The following is a 19,133-nucleotide window of genomic DNA, read 5'->3' as shown; positions in this document are numbered from 1 at the left end:
ATTTTCGATTTTTCATTAAATACCTTTTCTCTTATTATTCTATTCCTGTAGGCCTCGTCAACAAGCATAATATCATGCCGGCTCCTAATATTTGCGTCATAAATAATCGCGCTTTCTTCGTATTCGGCTCGCTTGTGGCGTTCTACATTCCTATGCTAATAATGCTAACATCATATACTCTGACTATACCGCTACTCCGGAAGAAAGCTCGCTTTGCAATTGAGCATCCAGAAAGTGAACTCTTTCGACGGTAAGTACAACTCTATGCGTTTTTAAAAGGATAAATTAGCTCTAATTAAAGACGTTTGTCTTAAGTTAACTTCTTTTGGTTCTCTAAATCTTCAGACGTCGAATCATATGCTGAACTATTCCTACAATTTCAAATATATTTTAGAAACGCTTAAATTGAGAAATAAATCTGCAATATTATTCGAGTGTAGCGCTAAAACTTTCCAAGCAGAAATTTAGTATTTTCATTATCAAATTTCTGCCATAATAGTTGTTGGCAGCTCGTCATTGTAAACATAATTTCATGTTAATAAATATTTCCACAGAGTTTTTGTCCGAAATCAATCCGAAACTTTGTCGAGTTTCGCAGCGTTTTTATGGTTTCTTCCTTAGATATTTCGACGTACAAAATTCTTCTACATGTTAAAGCGGGTCGGCCTTTCCTTCGAATATTTTCTTAATTTGATAATTTGATGCCTTATATGTATATTCTTTACATAATCTCTCCAAAAAATGTTAAAACCAACTGTGCTTTTCATATTTTAGTAGAAAGAATTTGAGACATTGATTATTCGTTTGAAGTCCAACAGAAGATTGGTCTTATAAATAAACGTAGAAGCAGCTGCAAGTACTTAAACAACAATGCAACAAACGCAACAGGAACAGTTATAAAACGCTTGTATAAGGTGTACATGCAAACACATGTATATATTTATATGTGTGCATCTGTACTTGTACCGTTATAACAGCAAGCAGTTGCATGCAATCACCATTTTTTATTGTAATCGTATGCTTTGGCTTGTTGTAATTTTCCAGCTAAATCTCTTTACACTACAAAGGAGTTAAATCCTATATATGTGTGTGTGGATGTGTTTGTGGTGAGCTAACTGTGCATTTAGAGGATATCCATATGCATGTTTACACGCCAACGTCTGTTATGGTATATAGTAAAACAGCTTGAACTTTAGTCTTAAAAAAAAAAAAAGTAATTGACTCAATGGTGCTTTGAAATCGCTATATGTCTTTTCCAGATTTACTCTGAAGCACCTTGGTTTTCCAACTAAAAACATTACTAAGCAACATGTCAGATTTAAGGCAGTAGTCTGCTTTACAGGCTTCAAAAAATCGATTTTTTTGTTTTGTTTTAAATCTATTCCAAAACTATCCAAGAATATGTCTTTAAAATTCCAGAGGCCAATTCGACATATTTTCGAAGCTAGAGCAGTTTTAGTGGCCGAGCGTCGAGCATTTTATATATGTATTTTTTTGGACCGAAAACTTTAAAGCGCGTTTTATCGAGTTTTCATTTTCACAAGTGTTAGAAAACGGTGCCGGCGACAGCAAAAAGAATATATGTCCGATCGAAAAAAAACCAAAGTGATCTAGCTTCATGTGCTGAACACATAGAAGACGACAAGCGACGAGCGATATCTGTCAAATATTAAAATACACGCGTTCTTATGGGCACAGATTTTTTGGCAACAGCACGACTTCACCATAAAAGGGTTGAAGTCTTCGCTGTCGCCAAATTAGAAATGTTTCTAATTTTGCCGACGACAATGGCCGCTGTAGAGCTGCCACTAACCTGTGAAATGTAAAATTATTCAAAGTTCTCACAAGTATGACGTTATTTTGCCAGCAGAAACGTAAAATAGCTTTGATTTATCATTTATAATAACAATCGATTATTTAAAACAAATAAATCGACCATTTTTACATTTTTTACGTAAATAATTTCACTTTAAACTAAATATGTAAATTTTATTGAAGTGATAGATGTTAGTACGGCAACAATGAAATTGCTTTTTGATATGTCGCTGCCGTCTTCAAAATGTTCAAGACGCTGGCTTCAAAGCGACATTTGTGATCAGCCGTCGCTACGTCGTGTCGTGTCGTCGTCTTTGTGTTCAGCACTACAGTATTAAAGATAATTATCTTTGTTTGAACTAAAAAAGTATTATTTAAACTACTTGTTTTGCAACTTAAAGTCAATTTTTATACTCTCGCAACCTGTTGCACAGGGTATTATAGTTTTGTTCACATAACGGTTGTTTGTGTCACCAAGAAATAAAAGAGTTAGATATGGGGTTATATATATATAAATGATCAGGATGACGAGTGGAGTTGAAATCCGGATGTCTGTCCGTCCGTCTGTCCGTCTGTCCATCTGTCCATCTGTCCGTCCGTCCGTACAAGCGATAACTTGAGTAAAAATTGAGATATCTTAATGAAACTTGGAACACATGTTCCTTGGAACCATGAGAGGGTTGCTTTCAAAAATGAGCTAAATCGGTCCACTGCCACGCCCACAAAATGGCGAAAACCAAAAACACATAAAGTGTCATACCTACGCCATAAATAAAGTTATAACAGTATAATTTGGAATAAAGGATCGCACTAGGAAGGGGCATATTTTGATGTAATTTTTTTGGGGAAGTGGGCGTGGCCCCGCCCCAAATCGGTTATTTGTATATATCTCGCAAACCAATGAAGCTATATAAACCAAACTTTCTGCAGTCGATTCTCTTACGTACCCCACCACACACCATGAAAATAGTTGAAATCGGATAATAACCACGCCCACCTCCCATACAAAGGTTAGGTTGAAAATTACTAAAAGTGGGTTAACTCACTAATCTGAAAAAATTCTATATTTTTTAATCATAAAACGTTTTTTTCGGCTTCTAAAGCAGACTACTGCCTTAAATTTCAAGCCATTAGATTTCAGTTTTTACTCGCTACTTCAAATTCAATAGATTCAGTTTGTTGAATATGTCAATTTATCGCATACGCAATGCATTCGCGTTCACTTTAGCTATAGAATTTTCAGAGTGTTTGAAATATGCCAAGAGTCAATATACTTATCAAAGTTTGTTTAAATTTCATCAATCCAAACTGTTCGATTCACCATTTCTTTACTGATTTGTCTAAATATATGTCATGGAAGGTAACAACCAAATAATCGAGTTGATTGCGCTTCCAAAGGTACAAACACTTGCTGTGTTTGATTGTGGCAGTTTATATTATTTATACCAGTTGTTTGTTCGATTTGTCAGCATGAAACCTTCATACAAATATATAAATATATTTACTTTTACAAAATACATTGGAACTTCTGTAACTCGAAGATCTCCATAACTTGAACTTTTGAGTTAGCAATAGCGTTTTGAAACCAATTTTCTATAATAATTAATTTTTTCGTAGAAATTTCCTTCCATAACTCGAACCTCTATAACTCGAAGTTCGCCATAACTAGAACTCTTGAAGTGGCAATAGAAGGCAAATTCCATACAAATTTCCTTCCATAAATCGAACTTTTCGACCAGAGTACGTCGACGTATAATTTTAAAAGAGTTTCTCTATATCGTATGGAGGCGAACAAAAAATATGATATTAAACTTATTGATTTCATAAATCATGTAACAAAGGAATGGGATACAGACGTATGTTCATTAAACTCTATGCGATGTAAATAAATAAAACTGAGTATAAATCTATATTTTCCAGCTTTTTGAAAAATTTATGTTTTAATGAGAATTCTATAACTTGAATTTTCTCTCCTAGTGATTCGAGTTGGAGAAGTTCCACTGTATTATAACAATAATTAAAACAAGTAAGGAAGGGCTAAGTTCGGGTGTAACCGAACCACGACAACTTCCCATAAAACTCATTTTTGAATTTCATCTTATTCCTTCACTTTATAATATATACATTAGGAACCAAAGAAGATAGCGAAATAAAACTTTACACAAACACTGTATATGATCTGTTGCATCACTTGTGAAAAAATTGTCAAAATCGAACCATGACTTTTCAAGGCCCCTGATATCGAACATGAAGAACTCAGTGCCTAAGGGTAATTTTTCCCCGAAAATATACTTAGGTAAATCCCTCAGATATTTTAATGTAATTCATTCCCTCTGAATTTTTTTCTTATAACAGTTTCTCTCTGTACCTGAAATGGTAAAAATCGGGTCATAACTTCCCCCAGATCCCATATACCTAATTATAAGTAATGTTAAATTAAGTGAGAGTATAGTCTTCGATACATTGTATCTTAGTGGTGAAAACTAGTGCAATCCGTTTAGGAATTGCCTCAGTCCCCTATTATACTATACTATTTATGATGATTTTCGTTATTCTATTGAACTTTATACCCAATATATGGGTCGAATTGTGTTAACTTTATAAAATTGCATCAATAAATTGCGAGAGTATAAAATGTTCGTTTACACCCGAACTTAGCCCTTCCTTACTTGTCAACCTAACCTTGTATGGGAGGTGGGCGTGGTTATTATCTTTTGATTTCTTTCATTTTTGGACTGCAGAAACGATTGCAGAAAGTTTGGTTTATATAGCTTTATTTATTTGCGAGATAAATACAAAAAACCCGATCATGTGTTCCAAATTTTATTTTAATAACTTTATTTATGGCTTAGTTATGACACTGTATAGGTTTTCAGTTTCCGGCATTTTGTGGGCGTGGAAGTGGACCGATATTGCCCAGTTTCGAAAGCAACCTCCTCAGGGTGCTAAGGAATATGTGTTCCAAGTTTCATTAAGATATCTTAATGTTTACTCAAGTTATCGCTTGCACGGACAGACGGACGGACAGACATCCAGATTTCAAATCCACTCGTCATCCGGATCATTTATATATATATGACCCCATATCTAACTCTTTTATTTCTTGGTGACACAAACAACCGTTAGGTGAACAAAACTATGATACTCTGTGCAAAATGTTGCGAGAGTATTAATATAACTTTCGGTAATGATTTATATAATGGAGTCTTAAATAAAATTGACTGCTCACAACCTATATAATTTTTGTTATTTAAACGCATCAATATCCACTGACCCAATTCCACCCTACCGAATACTTTTCCGCCAACTCTGAATTGCCTCACTGCTCTTTTAATTATTTTCAAGTATTTTCTAATATTTTCTAATATTTTGCCAAAATATGTAAATCGCCAAGTGCTGTCATCCACTTTACCATTAGGCGAAACATAAGGCTTGTGGGTAGCCACACTTCCGCACTCATAACACTTTAAGTTAACTCGGCCACAATTTTATAAAAACAACAAAATGTGCTTGCACTTCTGCCCAGTTCAAGTATCTGCGCCAGCTGAGCGACTGGTACACTTGCTGCAACTCGGAAATTGGCGCTACCCCCATTTGGAACTTGTATTTTGCACTTTCTTTCCCAAGCACTTTACAATAAACTCATATAAATTTTTGTAAACAATTCATGACTATGCTTTGCACATGACGTCTTGCTTGCTCTCACTACTTGTGGCCTTTCTTCGAGATTTTACTTGCTTTCAGTTCTACTTGCATTTTCCCTTTGTGTTAAAACTTTCGCCTCTGCGGCAAGTGTTAACCAAAAAAACTGCTAAATCACTTATAATTGTTATTTTTTTTTGTCACTTTTCTCTCGAAAGTTTTGTTGTTTTTTAATTTTAACTTCAACACGAAAGCATTAAATGAGTCGTTTGTGTATTTGTGGGTTTATTTTCACTTTTATATGGCGCCACAGAGTCGAGAGGACTTCACAGCTTTTAAGTATTGTAGCCACCATTTTTTACTTTAATGCCAAATTTCTATTATAAGCTGAATTAATTTATTATATATGTATATTTGTACAACACATTTGATATGATCTACTATCTAACAATCGTTTAATTTTCAGTAAAAAAAAAATCAAATCTCATCATCGCCATCTACCAAGAAAGAATTATATTATATCTACAAGAAAAGTAAAGTCTTAAAAGAAATCTTCAATTAAAAAATGTCAACTTTAATTTCAAAAAGACATTCTTACTTACAGAAACAGATTTTATCTTAACTCTCATAAACTGATATAAACTAGCATAAAAACCTCTGCAATGTTACTCATATGCACTGTAAGTCCATGAGAAGTACACGTACTCGCACACTTTACATGAAATATATGTATACATATGCGGGTACTCACTCGAACCTTACTAAAGTGCGCATTATACCAGCATAGACCAGAGCAAACCACACATGCATACATTTATTAACATTTATAATCTCATTTAGCTATTGCTGACACTACACTTGTTTATGTAGAATTGTAAGTGCTCGTTTCAACACATTCAAATTTCATCGCTCAATGCTGCCGGCTAAATTACTCATGCTAAAAATATCACTTAAATCTTTGTAAAATTGTATTAGTTGACATACGCTGCTGTTCGCACGAGCAAAATAATTCAATTACACTCTGTAAATTAACCATTAAATGAATTCAGTTTATGAGTTCGTAGAACGAGTAGCAAAGCGTAACAGAACTTGCATATGAAACTACCGTGCAAAATGTAAAGTAAAGGCATGTTGCTGACATAGTATGGTGCTTGTGCGAAAGAGCATGTTGCTAACTAATAAATCTGATTAGACTTAGGTGCTTACGGTTTTTGGAGAAGATTGTGAAGTAGCAAGTGTTTGCAGACATGCTTTTGAATATTTCATAATATTTTCTAAATTTAGCAAAACAAATATTTTTAGAACAATCATAGTTGCCAAGGGTTATTTGAAGTCACTGGAATGCGAAATTCTGAACGAACTCGAAAGTATATCCGCTCAGGAAGTATAAATAAATAAAGCCCCCCTCCTTATTTTCGAAGAACTCGGACAGCCACTTTTCACAAGCCTTTTTTGAGTTCAACTTTACACCATGTTTCGCCACGGACAGCAACAGGTAGTAATCACTTGGCGCTATGTCCGGGCTATATGATTGATGCGATAAAACCTCCCAACCGAGCTCCCGTAGCTTCTGACGAGTCATCAACGAGTGTGGTTTGGCGTTGTCCTGGTGGAACACTACACCCTTCCTGTTGGCCAATTCTGGATGCTTCGGGTCGATCGCCTGCTTCAAGCGGTTCAGTTTTTCGCAGTAGATGGTATGGTGAAATGGTAAGCGCCTGGCCATATGGGAGCAGCTCATAGTGGATGATTCGCTTCCAATCCCACCAAACACACAGCAAACCCTTTCTGGCCGTCAATCCCCGCTTGGCCACTGTTTGGGACAATTCACCGACCTTCGATCACGACCGTTTTAACTTGATATTCATTTTTCGTCGCCTGTCACCATCCACTTCAAAAATGGGTCGAGTTCGTTCCGTTTCAGCAGCATATTGATTCGGTCTAGAAGGTTTTTTTTGCGGCACCTAAACATCAAGCTTTTTTGCGTATCCAGCCTTCTGCAGATGGTTTAAAATGGTTTGGTGACTAACTCCCATCCTGAGTGATGCCATGAGATGCCACATGCCGGTCTAACTCGATGTTTTCCATGATTTGATCGGTATTAGTCGTCACAGGTATTCCGCCGGCTGGCTTCTCCATGGCGTCGTTTTCACCCGCTCTGAATCGTTGAAACCATTCCTCCGCAGTTCGAAGTGATAGAATACCATCCCGCAAACCACCGTTAATCTCATGGAACGTTTCTCTAGCGGATTTGCCTTTAACAAAGGAAAACTTTAAAATAGCGCGAATTTCGGCGTTAGTGAATATATACACGTCTATAACTGTTGAACGCAATATCCAAACTTATCAAAGATAGCGTCGTTTTGTAGGTTATGTCAAAAGCTTTCAAAGGTGTATAGTATAGCCAGATACGAGCTCTGTAGCTGTGGTTTTTGTATTAGCATTATTTATTTGATAGCTCTGCAGCGCTATATACATAACCGCGAAATTCAAAAGACAAAAAAGTCGAAGGGAGATATTTGCCAACCTAATATGCATTTCTCAAATAATTGCCCCAAATATTTCGCCTGTATAAGAACAACTGATCCAATGACTCAAGATTCCGAGTTGAGTTATTTTTAAGAGTCTCTAAATGCAAATTCTTGGTAGTAGATTCAAGGTTTTTTAAAGTGAAAAAAGGGGAACATAATAACGGAAATATGATCACTGCATAACTACGCCACAGAAAAATGCCTTGCAACCAACTAAGCACCTAACCAACATCGCGTCAATCAGTGGCCTTGCAATTCAACGAATTTTAATAAATACATTTACAAGCCTTATTCATTTCCTAATCTAATTTATATCCTCTTTATATGCCTTTACAGTCATCCCAATCGACGTGGCCCGGTGCGTGTGCGCGTTTCACAACCGCAATTGGGTTATTCTAGCAACGGTGGCACGGCGGGAGGTGCGCTGATCAACAGCGGTGGCGGAAACGAGAGTAGTCTACGAAAGGATGTCATTAGCAGCATCAGCGGCAGTACGGCCAACAACAATGACAGTGGCAGTGCAATGCTAGCGAAGCAGCACGGCGGCACTTGTGAACAGAGCACCCAAACACCCGAGTTCATAATGCGTGAGACACGACGCCACAAGCTAAAAGCATTTAAATTCTCACTGAATAATGTTACGACGCCAGCGTTGAATTTGTGGTGAGCACCATGCATGCATGCATACGCCTATGCGTTAGTCGCATAGGCATGCGCTTTTGCGTCGCGCCTCTAATTGTATTGCACGACCTTAATTCAATATATAATTCTGTATGCTCTAATTCTATCGTTTTAACCCTTTCTCGCTCTCTCGCCCTCTCTCTTTGCCGTTGTGTAGCTTCCTGAATAATCGCAATAAACGCAATAGCTTATCCGCTAATGCAGTAGCCACCGAACAGAAAGCGACCAAAGTGCTCGGTCTAGTCTTCTTCACCTTCGTCCTTTGCTGGTCACCGTTTTTCATTTTGAACATCATTTTTGCCGTTTGCCCCACCTGTCAAGTGCCCGAACATGTTGTGGACACATGCCTCTGGCTCGGTTATGTTTCATCAACCATTAATCCCATTATCTATACAATTTTCAATCGAACATTTCGCGCGGCTTTCATACGGCTACTAAAATGCAATTGCGAGCGGTAAGTGAACAATACAATTTTGATTTTATACTAATGAAATTCTAATTAAAAATGCTTATTTCGCGGAAAATGAAATTCAGTTCAAATTTTGTATCGTGAAATTATCGAATTTTTGGGTTTATTTCAGTGGGAGTTTATGTTGCAATGCATTTAAAGTTGGATCAGTGTTTCTATAGTTGATTTATTAAATTTTTTATTTATTTATTCCGCTAATTCTTACCAAAAAGCTTCGTCGTTGCAGACCTCAGTTTTGCCTTTCATTTATCTCTTTTCAGTTCACAATTTCACCCATTAGTTTGTCCCCTATTTTCAATCAAAATCATATTTATTCAGTTTCTCTCTATTCTGGTTTCGAACCCCAATATATCATATGATGTCGACAGGAAGTTTTTGATCTGCGGCCAGAATTTAAACCGAATAACAGCCTAGATGTTAAGCAACTCAGCTGATGATCATTCCTTTTGCCTAATAGCATTTTCACACAGCCAAATTAATTGATCAGTTAAATACTTGATTGAGAAACCAATTTTTCCCTTCACACTGCCGGCTATTCGATAACCGATCAGCTGTTATACATTCTTGTTTTTACTTTTCATAAAAAGTTGGTAAGTTTCATCAGCTGATTACTATTTTCAGCAGTGACATCTACCGTCGTGTAGCGTGAACAACAACTCGCAGACAAAGAACGTATATATAATTACAAATGCGGTCTTTGTCGCAAAGTTGCATTTCAGTCGATTAAAATTCAATTTAAAATGAATGTCGATTTTTATTTTGTATGGTAAATCGATCTAAATCAGCTTTTAAATCGGGCAGAGGCCGGTTAATACATATTTTCACAACTTTAAATAACATGTATTAAACTAGATGAATAAATTACATTAAACTGTTAAAGAATTTACAGTTGTAAAACCGTTATATATGCATTGCATATTTGTTTTATATAAGGAAATACATTTAATTTCAATAAACTGATTTCACTATTCATCTATCCTTCCCCTATTTCTCTCTCACCACAGCTCCGGTCGGCCATCGCGCTATCGTTCCGTCACAGAAGGACGCGGCGCATTAAGTCTGTGCGCACCATCCGCCCTACCGTTGGCCATTTCATTTCAAAGTCCACCTCTGATGACACCATCAACCACAAATGCGACGCCGTTAAGCGATTTTCGTGGCAGCTACACCATCACAGATGACGAGTGTTAAAATGGAGTTGCATTCGCATTGGCGGCTGCAAATAGACATGGCAGCATGGCAATTATTTTTCCGACTGAAAATTACAGCATAAATTTACGAATGCTATGCAAAGCGCAGAAATTTGGCGAAACGACGAAACGAGCAAAATAGTAACTATTGTTACCTTTACATATAAATATTTGAGTAACGGAATGAATGTGTTGGACTTTGGTGAATGTACATAGATATCCATATGTAAATATTAGGTACGAATGATGGAGTGTGCTCACATGGCGTGATATTTATTCAGATGTGGTTGCCATATGGCGCTAAATGTAGCTATAAAGTTCATACATGTATATATGTAGCTAAACATACATACACACATATATACTTTACAGACAAAGTACATTGACAGAAGTTTATTATAAGTTTCCACATGCAGTACCAGCGTCCAGCAGCAGACAATTGAAAAAGTTAGTCAATTCGAGCGGAAATCTTAAGCAAAGGTTATGGCGAACTTCAGCAATAAATATGTTCGTGTTTCGAAAGCATTTATTTTAGCAGAGAAGTTTGCTCTAAAGAAGACATAGTTTTGTTTCCTAAGCAGGCTGAGGGAAGTGGTGGAAGACAGTAGTGGCAAAGCCCACTCCACTACTTTTCTACATATAAGAAATAACAAAAAACTTTTGTAATTTACCTACAGACAGTGCAATTTAGGATTATTTTTAGACATCCAAGCAGGTGGTTTTGTTTTATTTAGATACAAAAATACGAAGCTTTGCAGCACAATCCTGCATAATATGTTAGCAAGAATGCATTCACATATGCATATCAACAGACTACTCTATTAGCAATTAACAGTTGTCATTGTTTCGTTTAAACTGTTATTCTCATTAGTGAAATCAAAACAAACAACAGCTGATTGTGAAGCAAAAGCAAATTTAACTAACGTGTTTCTTTGTTATAACAAACGTAAGCAATTAAATATGGTACTAATTACGCAATTTAAATCGGAATATTTACAACTAACTGAACTGAAACCTTAATTGAAAAAAATTGTAAAAAGTGTTCACGTTGTCATAAAAATTCTAGAAAAAATGTATTTTATATTTGATGCCCAAACAATTGTTAATTGCGCATATAATAACATTAATTACAACCATCAAAATACAATTAACGACTTAATTGATACCAAATTACTAAATTTCGATTTATATGCCAAATTTATTTCACTTATCGAAAGAGAACTGAAAAAAGACTAAACTATCTGCATAATTTCGCTTAGTTTTGGAACGCCCTTTAATAAAATTCACACTAAAATATATATTGTACAATTTTAAGATAAAACGTTCTTAATTATATCTCAACGTAGCCTTTGCACACAGCCAAATTAATTGATCAATTCAAATTTTTATTGAGAATTTTTATTGCCCTTCACACTGTCGGCTACTGATCAGCTGTTATACATTTTTGTTTTTGCCTTTCATAAGAAGTTGATACGTTTCATCAGCTGTTTGCTATTTTTAGCAGCGACATCTACCGTGAACAACAACTCACTGACAAAGAATGTATACATAATTACAAATATGGTCTTTGACGCAGAGTTGCATTTTATTTTCAAGTCGATGGAAATTCAATCAAAAATTAATGGAAATTTTTATTTTGGATGGTAAATCGAACTTAGCGTTTTAATCGAACGGAGGCCGGTTATTTGATCAATTATCTCCTGTGTGAAAAGACTATAAAGTTTTATTTTATTTTTTTAAATTTTGTATTAACAATTCCATTTAATTAAGGCAAAGCCTAATTCAATTTCTATAAACATGCAATGAATTCAATTAATTAATTAATTACTTAATGAATGAGACATACACTTTTTAGGCACGGCAAAAAATACAATTCGACCGCATTCAGTCAGGCAAAAGAAAACGCTTGTGCAATTATATCAAATATTTACGATTTTTTATTGTCAATAATAGCATGCGCAACTGTTACTATTCTTCCAAAGAGCTATTAATATAAAAAATGCCACACATTTGATTAAATTAGCAGTGAAAAGCTGCATAATAGCTACACTCGCACTACTTAATTGACGTTGAATGAATTATGTTCTTACTGGAATTGACAGGGAAAAACAATCTAAATAGCAATATGTGCACGTCGGCATTTCGAAAGGCGCATGCATTGCATAACAAAGGTGTGCATAATTTGTAATCGAAACAATTAACACGTGTGTATGTTAACAGCTAGAAATTTCCTCGTAACTCAGTCAGAATACTAATTACGTAAAAGCAGTGTATAAATCCATAGCTTTGACTAATACGTATGTATACATATGTATGTATAAAAAACGATACTTCGTAGAATGATTGTACCGACATTGCACTTATTTATCGCTTGGGTGATACTAAAATTTGCTGAGTGATTTTAATAAGAGCTCAAACAGAAGAAGATACCCAATTATAACATAAAAACAGTCAAGGACGCGACAACTTTGGTTGTGAAGCATAAGCTTTTTCCTTATAAGGCATTCTCTTGAAAAAAAGTCACTTGAAAAAAAAGTTCTTCATTTTCTTTGGCAATGATATATCTTATAGGATATGTAAAACGTAAAATAAAACATATGGTGTTAGGACTGTGTAACGCGGGGTTGCCATACTGTAAGGGGCCAAAGTATTTTGTAAAAAAATTTTCGAACCGCCATAAATTTAAAACTAATGAACAGATTTTAAAACACCATGTGACTTTTTTGTACAGAATTTCTCAAACTTCAAAACTGTGTATCGTAAATTTTTAAAATTAATATTTCATAACAAAATTTGAATAAAACATTTTTTTTTTTTTTGAATTTGTAACCCTTTATGCCCCCTTCGATTTTTTTCCGAAAATATCTTAAAATGTTCCTTATTTCATCGCCTTATATATCTCAGGAACTACTCGACCGATTTCAATGAAACTTGGTTTGTAATAGTTTCCTTACATACCAATGATATGTTGTGAAAATAGGCCAAATCGCTTCACAACCAGGCCTACTTCCTATATACCAGAAGACAATTTAACAATTTGAAGACAATCTGAATCGTTTACTTTACAATATAGAAAGTAAGTACTAGTGAAGATATCGGTGCAGAACTTTGCACAAATACTACATTTATAGTGTGGCATCACCCTTCTAAAAATCGCCGAAATCGGACCATAGGTTTTTAAGGCCCCATATATCGAACACGAGGACCTCGGTGCTTCTAACCTAATATTATGGTTTCCAACTTTCAATGGACTTTATACAATATATATGACGAATAGGTGGGTCATATTGTATATTATATAATATAAATTTAAAAGTTAAATAAATAAATTGCGAGAGTATAAAATGTTCGGTTACACCCGAACTTAGCCGTACTTGTTTTTTAATATTTTTTTTGTATTTTCCAAATTTTTAATTTTTTTTGTTTATTTAAAATTATTACGTTGATTAGATTCAAGTACTATTATTACATACTATTATTACGTATTTGAATCTAATAGTAAGTAAGTAATCAATGATTTTTCATCATGTTCTGGGTTGGTTTTATATTTGTAGCTCATACAAATAGTGCTATCCCAAAATTCCCTTTGGGGGGTAAAAAGGTGATGAAATAAGGAACATTCTAAGATATTTTCGAAAAAAATCATAAAGGGTTAAGAATTCAAAAAAATTTTTTTTTTAATTTTTTGCTATGAAATATTAATTTTAAAAATTTTTACGATATACAGTTTTAAAGTTTGAGAAATTCTGTACAAAAAAGTCACAAGGTGTTTTAAAATCTGTTCATTAGTTTTAAAGTTATGGCGGTTCGAAAATTTTTTTTTCAAAAAACTTTGGCCCCTTACAGTATGGCAACCCCGCGTTACACAGACCTAACACCATATGTTTTATTTTAGGTTTTACATATACTATAAGATATATCATTGCCAAAGAAAATAAAGAATTATTTTTCAAGTGGCTTTTTTTTTCAGAGAATGCCTCTTATGGAAAATTCTATGACTATTTGATGCTACTATCTAATACTAGGTTTGGAGATCAAATTGTTTCCACCAACTAGGATCATAGGGAAAGTTGTTAGTTGGGTTATTTGTGATATGAAAATAAGTGATGTTAAGTAAAACATTAATATAATCTTAAAACGGTTTTTGGAACACAAGGGGTCTCATGAAGAAATTGGATTTAGCAAGCGCGAAGGTGATTTTATACACCCAGTACTGTTAGTAAAAAAAATTCCTGGCTCTAAGCCTTAGTAATCATCATAATCATTTTGTAACCATTCCTCAGAAGATGGGATAAGAAGCTTAGAGAAGAATTCATTCGTACACAGAAAACAGCAAACTGCTTGAAAGATATACCTAACAAAACAATAATACTCTCTTTAGCAACCTTTGTTGCGAGAGTATAAAAACCAAACCAACTTTGTAAATTATGTGAATAACATAAATTTCACTGATTTCAATACAGCAAAATTTTCAACCGAATTTATCCCGTATTCATACCAGTATAATTAATTATATATATTATAGTATAATTAAAAATCACACAACTAATATGCAGACGGAAACAGAATGCAGAACGAAGCCATTAAAACATTTACCTTTCACTGCAACTCACTGTTAATTACAAAAACAATTTGACAAAACATGAAACTTCAACTTTCACGCCGTCGCTGCCACAACTACGTGGACAAACTCATTAGTAGTAAGTATAACGGCAGTCAAAAGCTTAATAACTGAGCAGAGATAAAGTTAATGTCAGAGTAGGAAAACGGAGTCAATATATCAAGCAAAAAGGCGGAAAATGCAAAAGCAAAACTTTTATTAAAATTGTTCCAATAGTGGCTGAGAGTTTAATTAATTTGTGGTTCCTATAGCTACATAACTAATGAGCATCGCAAGTATTGCGCGGTGAAGTTATTGAGGAAGCAAATGAAATTCAAAGGAAATAATAAACATAATTGTTAACAGCCACAGAAAAACTTTAGGTTGCTGGGTTATTGGTATTCTTGAATTTCCTAAGCAAAATGTTATTGTTGTATGTTTGTATGTCTTTATGTGTATATTTTTATGTGTGTTTATAGACGGTTAAATGAGCTATTAAGCAGAAACGTAAAAAAAACTTCAGCTAATTACATGGAAAAGAATTTTATGAAATACATAGTGCAAAATCAAAAAATAGAAACCATGTCACTCAAATCAAACAAAAAAGTGCATCAAGTAAGTAATCTTCACAGTTTTCTACCAAATAGCTGACTAAATAGCTGAAAATAATAAATAATTATTGCGCAATTTATGGAAATTTTTACTACACACTCACACGCACACTCATGTGTACCTGTATGTATGTATGTGAAATCACAATTTAATATGAGTAAATGTACCAATCGACTTGCTATAAATACATATACATATATATGTAGAATATTTGTACAAAATTTCAAAACGATCGATGCAGTAGTTTGTAGCTGGAAGGCTCGCAAACCTAAGTGAGAGGTACCGTTATTCAACCTGCTGTTTTTCTCCGAATGACCTAACACTTTAACACAATATTCTTGAGATGTTGATGGTTCAGAAAAAAAAATTTAAAAAAAGTTGTCAAACCTTAGCCCCCCCGTTTCACCCAGTACAGTTAGTAAAAATCCCTGGATCTAAACCTTAGTAATCATCATATTCATGTTGTAATCATTCCTCAGAAGATCGGAGAAGAAGCTTAGAGAAGAATTCATTTGTACACAGAATAGCGGCAAATTGCCTGGAAGATATGTCTAAAACCCAAACCAACTTTGTAAATTATGTTGATCACATAAATTTCACTGATTTCAATACAGCAAAATTTTCAGCCGAATTCATCCCGTTCTCATACCAGTATAATTTATTACTTGTTTGATTTCACAACCGTCGCTAATTAAAAATCCCACATCTAATATGCAGACGGAAACATAATGCAGGCGAAGCCATTAACACATTTACCTTTTACTGCAACTAACTGTTAATTACAAAAACAACTTGACAAAAGATGAAACTTCAACTTACACGCCGCCGCTGCCACAACTACGTGGACAAACTCATTAGTAGTACGTATAACGGCAGTCAAAAGGTTAATATCTGCGCGGAGATAAAGTAAATGGCAGAGTAAAAAACGGCGTCAATAAATCAAGCAAAAAGGTAGCAAACTCAAAAGCAAAACTTTTAGTAAAATTGTTCGAATAGTGGCTGAGAGTTTAATTAATTTGTGAGTCCTGTAGCTACATAACTAATGAGCAGCGGAAGAATAGCGGAGTGAATTTATTGAGGAAGCCAATGAAATTCAAAGAAAATAATAAACATAATTGTTATCAGCCGCAACAAAATTTAAGGTTGCTAAGTTATAGGATTTTCATGAATTTAACTTAAACAAAATGTTAATTATATGTCTGTATGTCTGTATGTGTATATGTTTATGTGTATTTTTATGCGTCTAAGTGGGCTGTTAAGGGGCTATACCAGAGTGACATTAAAAAAATCCATTTTTTTATATGTTGCTTATTCGATTGTTAATACTTTCAACAAGTAAGGAAAGGCTAAGTTCGGGTGCAACCGAACATTTTATACTCTCGCAATTTATTGAAGAAATTTTATTAAGATAACACCCAAATTTATATAGTGTATGAGGGCTGAGGAAATTCCTGAATCGATTTCATTCGTTTTCACCAGCAAGGTATACTATATCCAAGACTATACACTCACATAATTTCTAAGATATCTTACATATTAATCAATACATATATGCAGATTAAAGCCCACCGTATTTTTGAAAAACCTATAATTAGGTATATGGGAGCTAGGAGATGTTATTATCCGATTTTAATAATTTTTGGAACCGAGACACACTATTACAATAAGCAATTTTCTCTGAATTACATTAAATTATCAGAGAGATTTATCCATATTTTCGGTTAAAATTTCCCCTTAGGCGCGGAGTTATAGTCCATTTTTGACAATGTTTTCTCAAGTGAAGCCAGAGATGATATGTACTATTTGTGTAAAGTTTTATTCCGCTATCTCCATTGGTTCCTTATGTATACATTATACAGTTAAGGAATCAGATGGAATTCAAAATTGAGTTATATGAGTAGTTGTCGTGGTTATGAACCGATTGCATGCATTTTTCACATATGTCATCAGGGTTTCAAGAAAGTATTATATACCCGAATTTCATTGAAATCGGTCGAGTAGTTCCTGAGATATGGTTTTTGACCATTATGTGGGAGATGCCACGCCCATTTTCCATTTTCCATTTTGTAAAAAAATCTGAGTGCAGCGTCCTTCTGCTATTTCTTCTGTAAAATTTAGTGTTTCTGACGTTTCTCGTAAGTGAGTTAACCCACTTTTAGTCATTTTCAACCGAACCTTTGTATGGGAGGTGGGCGTGGTTATTATCCAATTTCTTTCATTTTTGGACTGTATAAGGAAACGGCTAAAAGAAACGACTGCAGAAAGTTTGGTTTATATAGCTTTATTGGTTTGCGAGTTATATATAAAAAACCTATTTGAGGGCGGTGTCACGCCCACTTTTCCAAAAAAAATTACACCCTAATGTGCCCCTCCCTAATACGATCCTATGTTCCAAATTTTATTTTCATAACTTCATTTATGGCTTAGTTATGACACTTTATAGGTTTTTGGTTTTCGCCATTTTGTGGACGTGGCAATGGTCCAATTTTGCCCATTTTCGAAAGGGTGCCAAGGAATACGTGTTCCAAGTTTCGTTAAGATATCTCAATTTTTACTCAAGTTATCCGTTGCACGGACGGACGGACGGACGGACAGACAGACAAACATTCGGATTTTGACTCGTCTCGTCACCATTTGATATATATAACCCTATATCTAACTCGTTTAGTTTTATGACTTACAAACAACCGTTATGTGAACAAAACTATAATACTCTCTTAGCAACTTTTGTTGCGAGAGTATAAAAATGTTTATGAAATACACAGTGCAAAATCAAAAATAGAAACGAAAACTGTCACTCTACTCAAACAAAAAAGTGTATCAAGTAAGTAAACTTCATAGTTTTCTTACCAAATAGCTGACTAACTAACTGAAAATATTAAATAATTATTGTGCAATTTATGCAAATTTTTACTACACACACACGCACACTCATGTGTACCTTAGTATGTATGTAAGTGAAATCAAAATTTAATATGAGTAAATGTACCTATCGACTTGCTATAAATACATATATTTATTAAATATATGTATATGTAGTGTTTAGTGTTAATAAAGGTGTCCAACAAATATTGTTGTAGCTCTAAGCAATTTAGTCTAAATATTTATATTTGCTTATAATCTGTTGTAATTTGTTAACTTACAAACCCTTTGGTACTTAAGTATACATGCACAGTAGCAATATTTTATATTAATTTATAGACGTAAATTCTATTAAAATGTTTCAACCGTCAACACAATAATAATTTCTAATCTACATATGCAGTTATATACAGTATATATATCAATTGCCATAATTTTTAATAAAACAAAACCTCTGAAATTAAGTTAGGTCTTTTATTATAGAAAAAATATTCCAATGATCAAATAAATAATGTTATATTTACCACTATAACAAATTTTAAAAGCAAAATTTCAAAACTAAAAATTTTAAAAATATAATTTCATATAATTTCTTTAAAATTTCTTCAAATCGAGTTATGCTGTTATGTTTTGTGACAATTATTATATGTATTTTTAATTTAATTAAATACATATGTATATAACTTTTATTTTAAACGCTGTTTTAAGTTCAAAATATTTTTAGTCGATTT

General features: G+C 34.1%; 1 protein-coding gene across 1 annotated transcript in view; it reads left to right on the top strand.

Annotated features, from left to right (window-relative positions):
• The window catches only part of LOC128920013 (uncharacterized), a gene marked incomplete at its 5' end in the record, with an annotated part of 28,464 nt that extends 10,668 nt beyond the window's left edge, over positions 1–17,796 (top strand). Inside the window, 4 exon segments of the mRNA XM_054226158.1 lie at positions 52–250; positions 8,325–8,651; positions 8,827–9,123; positions 10,143–17,796. Of these exon segments, the coding sequence (XP_054082133.1) occupies positions 52–250; positions 8,325–8,651; positions 8,827–9,123; positions 10,143–10,329 (1,010 nt within the window).
• Positions 17,797–19,133: the final 1,337 nt, after the last annotated feature.

This window comes from Zeugodacus cucurbitae, chromosome 2 (genome assembly GCF_028554725.1).
Source record: "Zeugodacus cucurbitae isolate PBARC_wt_2022May chromosome 2, idZeuCucr1.2, whole genome shotgun sequence".
NCBI classification, from domain to species: domain Eukaryota; kingdom Metazoa; phylum Arthropoda; class Insecta; order Diptera; family Tephritidae; genus Zeugodacus; species Zeugodacus cucurbitae.
This window is presented reverse-complemented; position numbering and strand designations above follow the sequence as displayed.